Source organism: Theobroma umbraticum, unplaced genomic scaffold (genome assembly GCF_002168275.2).
Source record: "Theobroma umbraticum cultivar Fairchild unplaced genomic scaffold, ASM216827v3 scaffold_130.0, whole genome shotgun sequence".
NCBI lineage: Eukaryota > Viridiplantae > Streptophyta > Magnoliopsida > Malvales > Malvaceae > Theobroma > Theobroma umbraticum.
In genome coordinates, this window is record NW_018397264.1 from 2,812,710 (window position 1) to 2,824,117 (window position 11,408).

At 33.6% G+C, this 11,408-nt stretch overlaps 1 protein-coding gene across 1 annotated transcript in view; it reads left to right on the plus strand.

Moving 5' to 3' along the window:
* The first annotated feature begins 646 nt into the window (after nt 1-646).
* Nucleotides 647-11,408, plus strand: part of LOC110421402 (putative acyl-activating enzyme 16, chloroplastic) — an 11,602-nt gene continuing 840 nt past the window's right edge. Inside the window, exons 1-14 of the mRNA XM_021435001.2 lie at nt 647-1,024; nt 2,558-2,749; nt 2,992-3,106; nt 4,060-4,147; nt 4,748-4,959; nt 6,011-6,129; nt 6,611-6,760; nt 6,973-7,040; nt 8,017-8,122; nt 8,788-8,946; nt 9,236-9,289; nt 9,373-9,453; nt 10,488-10,625; nt 11,329-11,404. Of these exons, the coding sequence (XP_021290676.1) occupies nt 785-1,024; nt 2,558-2,749; nt 2,992-3,106; nt 4,060-4,147; nt 4,748-4,959; nt 6,011-6,129; nt 6,611-6,760; nt 6,973-7,040; nt 8,017-8,122; nt 8,788-8,946; nt 9,236-9,289; nt 9,373-9,453; nt 10,488-10,625; nt 11,329-11,404 (1,798 nt within the window). The 5' untranslated portion in view covers nt 647-784. The remainder of the gene's footprint in view (nt 1,025-2,557; nt 2,750-2,991; nt 3,107-4,059; nt 4,148-4,747; nt 4,960-6,010; nt 6,130-6,610; nt 6,761-6,972; nt 7,041-8,016; nt 8,123-8,787; nt 8,947-9,235; nt 9,290-9,372; nt 9,454-10,487; nt 10,626-11,328; nt 11,405-11,408) is intronic.

Below are 11,408 nucleotides of genomic sequence, written 5' to 3' on the forward strand. Positions count from 1 at the left end.
TAATATTAATATATCATAATTAATAGTGATATGATATATTGATATATATGATGATATGATGTATTAATTTGATATTATAATTTAATTATATAATATTTTTTATCGTTTATATTAATGTTATGAAAATATATTTAATGATAATTAATTAATAATTTAAAAGGAACCCTACGAAGGAGATGCCCTTCAGCACAAGAAACAGATGCCCTGGATGATAGGATGTTGAAAAGCAGCTATGCAGTGACTATAAACCATGGTAGATACTCGGTTTTTAAGGAAGATTACTTGATTTATTAAACCACTGACAGATAATGAAAGTGCAGCAATAGAAAAAAAAAAGAAAAGAAAAGATGCAGTCACCGGTAAATTGGTAATGGCTACCTTTTTCCGATCGCAATTCCAAATACTGATGGATCTTCAAGTAATTTCTCTTTTTAAGCATTAGCTAAGCTAATTAAAGAAAAGGAAATGGACCAATAAAAAAAAGCAAGAAATAATTGTACCTAGAAATATCTTTATTATCTTCATAATTATACGGTTAGAAAAACAATGTAATACTAATACACTAGTCGATGCCGATAGCGATGCTTTTTTTTTTTCTCGTTTTAAGGTTTTTTTCTTAAATTTTGTTTGGTTTGTACGACAGATGTCATCCCATGATGATGTTTTTTCTATTAACTTAAGCCACTTACAAGATCGCATCATTCACTCCTGACAAAACCCCCGATAACTTGGTTGCCTTCTTCCTTCTCTCTTTCTGTCTCTACGTTCCCTTTTGCACGTTAAAATGTTGGGAACTTCGATAAATCCCATAAAGACAGCTTCTTCTTCTTGCTGTTCTTCATCTTGTGAAAAGAGAATGGAAACCATGTTGTCCTTAACATCTTTTGATAATTGTAATAACTCTGTTCGGTTTCTTTTCTCTCGTTCTAAATTGCACTGCTCCAAAACTTTGGTTACAAAGCTCCCTGGAGTCAGGTTCCGGGTCTCCCCAGGATCTAAATTTCGAGTTTTCTGTGAATCTAAGGTGATTCTCAAACTCCCCTTTTTCTAACTCTTTGATTTTTTGCTGAATTATTATGTGATCATAGCAGATAATAGGCTTTGATGGGTTCTTGTCAGAATTATGAAAAGATAAGGTTTTGGATGTCTTCAACTTCTGCAAGTTGTTTTCTTCTTTTTTTTTAATCAGTTCTGTCCGTCAATTTTGTAACCTTTCTGTTTCTAATTCCCTTTTTTAAGTGTATATTAACTGTTGAATTTGAATTTGAATGGACTTAATAAATGCTGAGTTTAGAATAAAACCTTTGAACCAATAGGATAATTTCAAACTGCTTAAAAGAGTTCCAGAAAGTAGAATAGGCGAAAGTTAAGGATAATTTAATGCCTGCTCCGATGAAGTTAATTGGGGATTGATTTTTATGGCATAGTCAATAATCCAGGACATAACCTCAAGTTTTCCCTCATATTATTAAGAGATTTCAACATATCACATGGTCCTTACCTTCCAATTTTACGGAAAAGTCAATAATCCAGGACATCACCTCAAGAGGTATGACATGGTCCTTCCTAGTAATTAAGGCTTCCTTTTTTTGGTTTCTTTTTGCTATTTGTCTGTACCAAATACTAGTAGAAACCGAACTTGTGGTTGATTGAAATGAATAAATGACTAAAATTCACCCCTAATTCTACCACAATTCCTCTGTATAAAAGGTGAAGGAAAAATATCCTATACACCATTGGTGGAGTTTTAGAACTCCACAAGCAAGTTTAAAGGGTTGCCACATGTCCATTGGGCTAAAACTAAGGAAATTAATAAATTTACTAGATGGACTTATGGCAATCCTATAACCCCACTTGTGGAGTTCAAAAACTCAAATACAGGTGTATGGAATAATAACCCAAAATTAAATCATGTGTTTTTTTCCCTCATTTTTAATTTTTAATTTTTCACAAATTTTGTTTGCTTGGTATCAAGTGCTTTTTACCTTTTCCTTTTGGAAGCAAAAGCAAGTACCCAAAGTAACTACCAAACAATATCTTAATATTTACTTGCCTTGTAGTCATTCTTTTTCTTGAAAAATAAGTTTTCCTTTTCCTTTTAAGTGTTTCAGAAGTGATATTGCTGTCTTACTAGTTCATAGGGGCATTGCCTGTATCCTAGTGTTCATGGTTTAACCCTGTATTTCACTTTTAAACCAACAGCATATGAACCAAGCCATTGCATTGTTAATCCACTTGTAATCTGGATTGCCTATTTTTATGTATCATTGCTGCCAATAAGCCCGCTCCTTGGTGTCTTTATCTGCGTTAATTATTATCCCTTGAAGCTTCAAAACTTCAAATTCCATCTAGATCCCTGTGCCATACTCTCATAGTTAGCCTGAACTTGCTGGTGTTATTGCAACCTTTTAACTGGGTGTTAGTATATGTTTTCTCAAAGCTTTGAAAATTTCTTTTCCTTGCTAAACTTTTTACACTTTTATACTCATTCTGACGAGCCAGAGGAAGTATAACTTGGGATCTTACTGTCTGCCTGTGTTTCTTTTTCTTGTCCTAGACACAGGAGTTGCAGATAAGAAGGTGCTCACCTTTACTAGAAAAAGCATCACTATCAAGTAATGATGCAGTGGTCTCTGATGAATGGAAAGCAGTCCCTGACATTTGGAGGTCTTCAGCAGAAAAGTATGGTGATCAAGTAGCAGTGGTTGATCCATACCATGACCCACCTTCCACGATGACTTATATACAGGTAAATTTTAGTTTTATTCTTCTATAATTTACCATAAGACTAATTAAAGTATACATTGAAATAGAAAAGAGAAGCCAGCTGCAGAATTAGCTAAATTAATATCTAAAACTACTTAACTTTTTTTACTTTAATCATCTCAAATTGTTCTAGTTGTTCATGTAATGTAGCTTTTCCAATTTTTATGCAAAACATGTCATCATATCTTTCCGATTGCCTAATTTTCAACTCCTTCAATGATGCAGCTGGAGCAGGAAATATTAGACTTTGCTGAAGGTTTAAGGGTAATTGGATTAAAGCCAGAAGATAAGCTTGCCCTTTTTGCTGATAATTCAAGCCGGTGGCTTGTTTCAGATCAAGGTGTATATCATTTGTAATTTGCCAGTAACTTGCTTGCTTAAGTCCAATAGCTATAAGATAAGGTTGCTGGTTGTGTACTTGCGTTAGTATATCCAATCTAATCATGTGATTCCTAGTGTACAGTACACATATGATCCATTTTTCTGTTTCCAATGGTAGGACTCTGGCTTTATATGGATTCCTTTATTTGCTTTTGAATTGGGAGTACTTAAATCTGTTTCTTAGAACTGGTGAAGGAAGAAGAGAGTGTTTTGTATATAAACAACTGAGAATGGACTGGCACATGGATTAACAGAAAAGGTGGTTGATGTGCAATTATATCAAGAGCCTAAAATGTGTGAATTTTGAATTCTAGCAATAATTCTGCTTAACTTTTAAAGCTCCTGCAACCATGTAACACATGCTTTCTCTATTTAGTAAGACTTAGCCATATATCTTCTATTTCATTTCTAGTTGCACCACTTCCATTGAATTCAAAAGGCAAACCACCTATTAGTCACCATGCATTTCACTTTATCTATTTTTAGAGCAAGATGGCTTACACTTCAGTCCTTTTGCAGCATCAAATTCGGTTTTTCTGGCATACCTGTTTCCTACTGGAACACTGAGTTCTTTGTATTTTTCCCGAATAAATTGGATTTCTTTTCTTTCTTTTTTTTTTGTAAATTTTGTATGGTTGCAGTTATAACCATCAAAGGTGTTCTTTTATGATCTCATTTTTTCTTGTGAGAGGCAAAAGATTTCCCTGTAGACAGAAGATCTATTCCTCTTAAGTCTTGAAACTTCTGTGTTTTTGTATGGAAGTGGAGGTAATATTCATTATTACTATTACAGTCTTTAATACAGGTTAATATTATATGCAGGAACTCTTTTATCTTTCACTCAGTCACAACTTTATTAGTAGTCGAATTTCTGAATTTTGAAAATAATATCAGTGCATTACTTTGGCCAAGGTATAATGGCAATGGGAGCAATTAATGTTGTCAGAGGGTCAAGATCAGCTATGGAAGAGCTTTTACACATATACAATCATTCGGAAAGGTTTTGATTATATTTGAATTATCAATTAAGTGATTTTATATAATATTTAAATTTGTAACAGAAAAAACCTTTAATTTTTTTCTTTTGAGTAAACTTCTCTACTTATCTTGTTTTTGTAAACAAAACATGTCCTGGAAGGCTGTGTTTTGTTTAAGTTGGATGGATATCCTTAGAATTCATTTCAATGTTAACCTATGTGGACTGGCTATCTCATTTTTATTGTGTACTTGAGCACCAATCTGCTCTTTAGATTACATCTGCATGCATGTCTTCAGGAGCCATCCTCTTGTGGGATTTACCCTTCATTGAGCATTGGTTAATACTAATGATTTGTAGTATTCTATCTTGTCAATTTGATAACACAGATATAATTTGCATATATTCATGAGAAAACATGTTTTCAAGAAGTAATGATTATTCTCATGGACAGTTGATACACCCAGAAGCCTTCATGTCTTTTGATCCACTGTTATTTATTTATTTATTCATTTTATTTTGTGAAGTTACAAATGCTTCTTAAGTTTTCATTATCTGGACTACCGTGCCTTCATTGTAATTGGTATTACAGAAGTTGCTGATTCTATGTTATTATTATGGCAGTGTTGGGCTTGTTGTGGACAATCCCGAATTTTTCAATCGTCTTGCTGGAACATTTTGTTCGAATGCAACAATGAGATTTATTGTTCTACTTTGGGGTGAGAAATCATGCCTGGCCAGTGGTGAAACACAGGGCGTGCCTATATTCAGTTATAAGGAGATCATGGAGTTAGGAAGAGAAAGCCGTGTTGCTCTTACTGATTCTCTTGATGCTAGTAGGTTGATTTACTGTGTTCAAATTTTGGATCATATATTTTACCTTTCACTTTGTTATCCTCAAGTTCATTGTTTTAATAATGTATTTTCGTATGTGCTTCTGTGTTGTTTTGCTGTTTGGCTACCTGAGGTGTCAATTGAACAGAAATCAAGATCTTATATGTCTAGAACGAAGCTTTGGAATCAAAATCATTTTGCAACCTTTTTATACATTTTTTTTGGATTAGCTGTACATTTTGCATGTGCAGATGATTGGTTTTAAACAAATTTTGACCTGTCACTGGGTCATAGTAGGACTTCTGATTTTAGTTGTGTTTTCTCAAACAAACTCAATTTATGATGAATTTAGGGCTGCTAGGTGATGCATATACTCATGAACTTGTATTTAAAATTTGGGCCAGCTAGTCCTAAAGATAAATTGAAGATGGAGATTCCCTGCTCCCAATATCCTACATGATGTTATTTTAAAATTTTCTTTTACTTGAATTAACACAGAGTTGGGAGCTTTTCTTATTTTAATTTTATTGGTGGTAAGCCAATTTAAAAATTTGCATTCACTGAGATGGTGAGACAATCTGGGATGTCTGCACTTGAAAAATTTATAGCAGCAATGAGCGAGGGGATGAAGGGTGGGAGCACCTTATTCTATATATGTCCTCCATATTCTTCATCTTTATTACCTAAAATTTCATCCAGTCCTAAGTAACCACTATGTACTTGATGACACTTGTATGGTTGTTTGTATGTTACTGTAGTTTAATCATACATGTTGTGCAACTTATCTAAACCATATTGTTTTACTATGAGTCAACATTTTAACGAGAAGTGTATTAGTGATTGCAGTGCTTTTTTTTTTTTTTGAATACATGATAGCTAACTGGTTAAAAATATGAATGAATACAACGGTTGCAACTAGGATAACTAAGAGTGTATGTGGGGGAAAAGGACACTATCAATGATCTGAATCTTATATCTTATGAACTTATCCGTTTGTGAATTCCCAATTCCTTGATAAGCATTGTAGCAGTGGACTAATTAAGGTGATTTCAGGACAAGGTTACATATATGAAGCCATTGGCTCAGATGATGTTGCTACCCTTGTATATACAAGCGGAACCACTGACAATCCAAAAGGTGTTATGCTTACACATAAGAATTTATTACACCAGGTAACTGCTTAGTTTTGATTACCATGCCTTTTAGGTATTTTAATTTTGGAAAGTTCCAAAAAAAAAATGTTTAATTGAGTACTGACCCATTTCTGGATCATCTGAAGTAAAATGCTGGGATGTTAGTGATAAATTAATGAATACAGCAAAATGGTTTGTAATGATCTATTAATGAAATTATTTTCTGGGCAAAGTTCTGCTGGAGTTGTCAGTGGGTTATTAAAGTTTAATTGTTTGTAACTGGCATCATATATGTTTTTAAGTCCAGGTTTTTCCAAACCTAGACTGGCCCAAGTTGATGCAGGGCACTTTGATGTCCTGGTTGTTCCAAACTAGACTGTCTGACGTTGCCGAAGCTGTGTATTTGTGCTTATTTTTCAGTAGATAAGATTTAATTATTTCATTTGTTATCATTGAAAGCAACATCCTGCTTAATCTAATCTGCTGTATAATAGTATTTTTTATCTGGATTATTTTTTAGATAAGGAATTTGTGGGATGTCGTACCTGCTGAAGCTGGGGATAGATTTCTAAGCATGCTTCCTTCTTGGCACGCATATGAGCGAGCTTGTGAATATTTCATATTTACGCATGGAATTGAGCAAGTATATACAACAGTGAGAAATTTGAAGGTAATGTTTTTTGGTTGTGTAGGATTATAATGTTTTGTTTAAAAAGATGAAAGTTTTTAAATTGATTCTGAATAAATGGAAAAATTGCAAATTTCAGTTTTACTTCTCAACTGTCATGTTCTAAGTGGTAAATGTATCAATTCTCTACATGCCATGATTATTAGTTTATTACTTCTTTATAAGTTAATTACATATTTTGGTTTTGCTTATAGGATGATTTGAGACATTATCAGCCACACTACCTGATATCTGTACCCTTAGTGTATGAGACACTCTACGGGTAAGTCTTTTACTCAGGATTTCTACATTGTTGATGAATCACCATCAGCCAAGATTTTGGGGACACTTTCCAGGAAACAATCTAAAATTATTTTATTTACCATTTCAATTTTGATGGATACTGGGTTCTCTTAAACTCACCCTTAAAAATGGAAACATACTTATTCTAAGTGCTTCCCCCATTTGTGCTATAACTTTGTGTTCCATCAGTTTTCAATCTTGTAATTTATCTAATGAATGCGATAAACTATATCTGGTATAAGCATCTTGTGGAAAAAAATTCCTCTGCATGTTTAAGAATTAAAAGATCAAACTTAAATTTCCTCACTATACAATCTACTGAGATAAACTCTTGCTGAGAAGTGATCTCTTGAACAGATCTTAGATTGTACTAGGAATCTTTCATATCAAATTTTCTTGATGCTTTTTATCACATATTCTTGTGGTATTGAAAAAGTAATACTCATAAGGTTTTAAAACTTTTGTTGAAGTATGATGGGTAAGGAGACAGTTTTAGAGCACTATGTTGGCCAATATGATGATTCTTATTTAACTAGCTTGGTTGATTTGGTTTAGTCTGTTGTCTTTTAAACATGGTTGGTGCACACAAGTTCAGTTCATAAAAAAAATGTTTATTTTCAGCGTGAAGCTGAAATAGAACCACATCGGAATGTGTCTTGATAGGCATTTTCTCAGATATAGGGGTTATGTTTGGAATTTTAGATTAATTCTAGAAGCTCCAGTTGCATTATACACGATTAGTTTATTAAATACTAACTCAATTGAATCAAACTTAAATATTTTTTGGTCAATAAAGTTCCTCGCTCTTCCTGTTTGTTGGACATATTTGCATAGCTAAAATATCTGGAGTTAAATGATAATTATACTGTCATGATGAGACTCCTGTTCAAATCAGTTGTGTCAGGAAACTTTTGGCTTCTAAATGCAGCCTTTAAATTTAACGGATTACCTTGCAGTGGGATTCAAAAGCAGATTTACACAAGCTCCACAGCTCGTAAATTTATAGCACTTACATTCATAAGGGTAAGCTTGGCATACATGGAGTTGAAGAGAATTTACAAGGTGTGACACTGAGCAACTCTTCTCATATCTTCAAGCCATTTACAAAGTTTATGAAACTAAAATTGAGTGGTGCAGATTTATGCTTTATGTTCTTCTAATAGTGACCCTCACTCTCCTATGATTTTATTTTGTAAAGCCTTAAACCTATAAAATGAGATAAGTGGGAAATAGAAGCCAATTTTATCTTATGCCCTTAATTATTTTATTTCAAAGCCAAAGATTTAACAAAAATCACAGAGTTCCTGAAACTTAACTTACAACCCCTTTTCCTTCCCTCTCCCCAAAGAACTGGGGACGATCATATAAATGCTCCTTTCTAATAAAATTATTGTTTAAGCAATTCTGTTTGGTAAAATTATTAAACTTCTCTTAATTGTGTGATCAGTGTTAATACATTTCTGTTTATGTGGTTAATTAATTGATGATTCTTTCCCCATAACTAGCTGAATAAAATTTTCCGTCAGCATATGGTGACTAGTCTGGCAGCCTATTGCATCGACCAAACTGACTAAAGGAAATTAAAACCATCATCTATTAGAGAACGCATATAGTTCTTCTAAATGTCTTCCTCTGCTCCAAACTATAACACTTGCTGAATACTAAGTGTTCTTTAGTTAGTTACTTGTTTCCTTTCAATTATTGCTTTTCTTTTATTTGATTAACAGGGACTATGCCTAACAAGGGATCAGAAGCAACCTTCATATGTTGTATCCATGTTAGAATGGTTATGGGCAAGAATTATTGCTGCAATATTGTGGCCATTGCATGTGTTAGCGAAGAAGCTTGTCTATGAAAAAATTCACTCTGCTATTGGAATATCAAAGGTTTGATCTATTTCGTATATGGTCTTGTTATTGATGTTTTCTCATCTGAAGCTATTCATGTTATCCCTATTTATTGACTGACCAGAATCTGTATGTTTTGTCCTAAAAAAAAACCAAAACCAAAAGCAAAAAGCAAAAAAAAAAAAAAGAGAAGAGAGGAATTCTTATTGTTGTTTGTTCTTTGGTGCAAAATTCCTTATTGCGATGGGCCTCTTATTTTTCTATATTCATCATCTGTAGTATATCTGATCTGGGATTTATTGATTATTTTATTATCTTTATCCCCCAGGCTGGCATAAGTGGGGGCGGAAGTTTGCCTATGCATATTGACAAGTTTTTTGAGGTTAGATGCTAATACTTTCTTAGCTTGCTGATCAAAAGGTCAGTAGTCATTGTCTCTTATTTTTTGGATTCACATACATGCAGGCAATTGGTGTGAAATTGCAGAATGGATATGGCTTAACAGAATCATCACCTGTCATTGCTGCTCGACGACCTAACTGTAATGTAAGACACCCCTAATTTTTTTCTGTTACAATTTTTAATTGATATCATCTCTTTCTTCAATGCCACCTGTGATAGTGCATGTGATTTCTCATAAGCAATGTGAAGAAATTCTCCTAGACAGAATTATTTGTTGCGTAATGGTAATTCACTTTGCTAAATCCAAGGCATTATGAAAGAAATGTTTTTGAGATCAACAGGTACATGCAGGTACTATCTTCTTTCCTTTTCTTGATGAGGTTCTTAGGAAGATTAGGATCCTCACATATCAAAAGAAAGGGATCTATGAGGGTGCTTTGGGATTAAAGTCTTAGTTGAGTTGTGTGGAATTCGATTTTTTGGTACAATGGATTTTAAGGGGATAACCCAAAATTTTTGCGGTATCTGGGGGTTGAACCCCAGACTTGCTGGAATGCTTTATCATGTTGAAAAGAATGGTGACACGTTTACCTTGCAACCATCTCATTCGTGACTACACTGTCACACTTCAGATGTTTGAGACTTCTTTATCTCTCTTGATGAAATGCAAAAAAGGGACTAAATTTTTATATACCATATTACCCTACAATGAATTCTTGAAATAGAACCAAAACGCAGATTTTCCAGGTGCAACGGGATGCTTGCATGGAAGTTTGTCAGCTAAACAATAGTTGTCTCGTCCTTGGTAAAACCTTGTTAGACACATACTCACTAAACCGCCTAGTTGCATTGACTTACTAATCTATGTCATTATCGTAATCTTGTTCCAAGTTAAATGTATCTTATTGGGTTCAACTCCAACTCTTTCCAAAACTTTAAATGTTTATTGTTTATCTAAATAAACCTTCTGTGCATTATGTATAAATTTTCTATATTAAGTGAACAACCATTTTGACTATAAACTCTTCTCACTGTTCTATTTTTTACCATTGTTTCTTTTTTAGGTTATCTTCATGTTGTCTACTGTTATTCATGTACTTCTTGCCCTATCTAAATTTGTTCTACCTTTAGAAAGAGTGTTCCATCATATGACAATCTCTCAGATTTGACTTTTGAAGGTTCTTGGTTCAGTTGGGCATCCAATTCAACACACAGAATTCAAAATCGTAGATTCTGAAACTGATGAAGTTCTCCCACCTGGCTCCAAGGGCATTGTAAAGGTTAGAGGACCACAAGTGATGAAAGGTTACTATAAGGTAATAATGAATTGAAAGTGTTACTTCAAGAAGATAACCAATGAAAGCGTAGTGCTTGTGCAGAATGTTTGCAAATGTTTATATGATGCAGTTTTTATAACATGCGGCCTGAGTATTGTACTTCTTTTATTTATTTATTTTTTACCAAGCAAAGGAAAGATAAAATCAAGAAATTTTAGGCATTAGCCCCTGGTGATTCAAAATGAGGAAATAACATTGTTATAGTATTGGTCATGTATATAGGATATCCCTTGTTTCATAAGTTAAGCTTTTGGACAGAAGGAAAATTTTCATGTTTCTGAGTGCTAGGTTGGCAGGTGACTTGAAACCAAGAAACTGAACCTATTCAGTTTTTAGTTCAGGTTATTGAGGGTTCTGTTTAAGGATTCGATTCTGGTAATTAAAAAGCCAATAAATTTGCTGTTTTTGGTGTTGTAGAAAATTAAAAAACCTGAATGAAACCAAGTATAAGACATACCTTTTTTTTTATTTTGGCATATAATAAACAGCAATATTTGTTTCAGATTAAGAAGGAAAGAATTAACTTTAAAAAAAAGGACAAAGGAAAGAATTACAAGAGTATAAGACTTTTAGTCTTCTAGGAATTCTGCATCAAACTTTCATTGTTTGTCAGTAGAATATACATGCATATGAGTTTTTGTGGCATCCTAGATGACGAATTTGTGTTATTGTTTTGGATTAGAATCCATTGGCTACGAGGCAAGCCCTAGATGAAGATGGTTGGCTAAACACTGGTGATATAGGTTGGATTGCTCCTTGCCA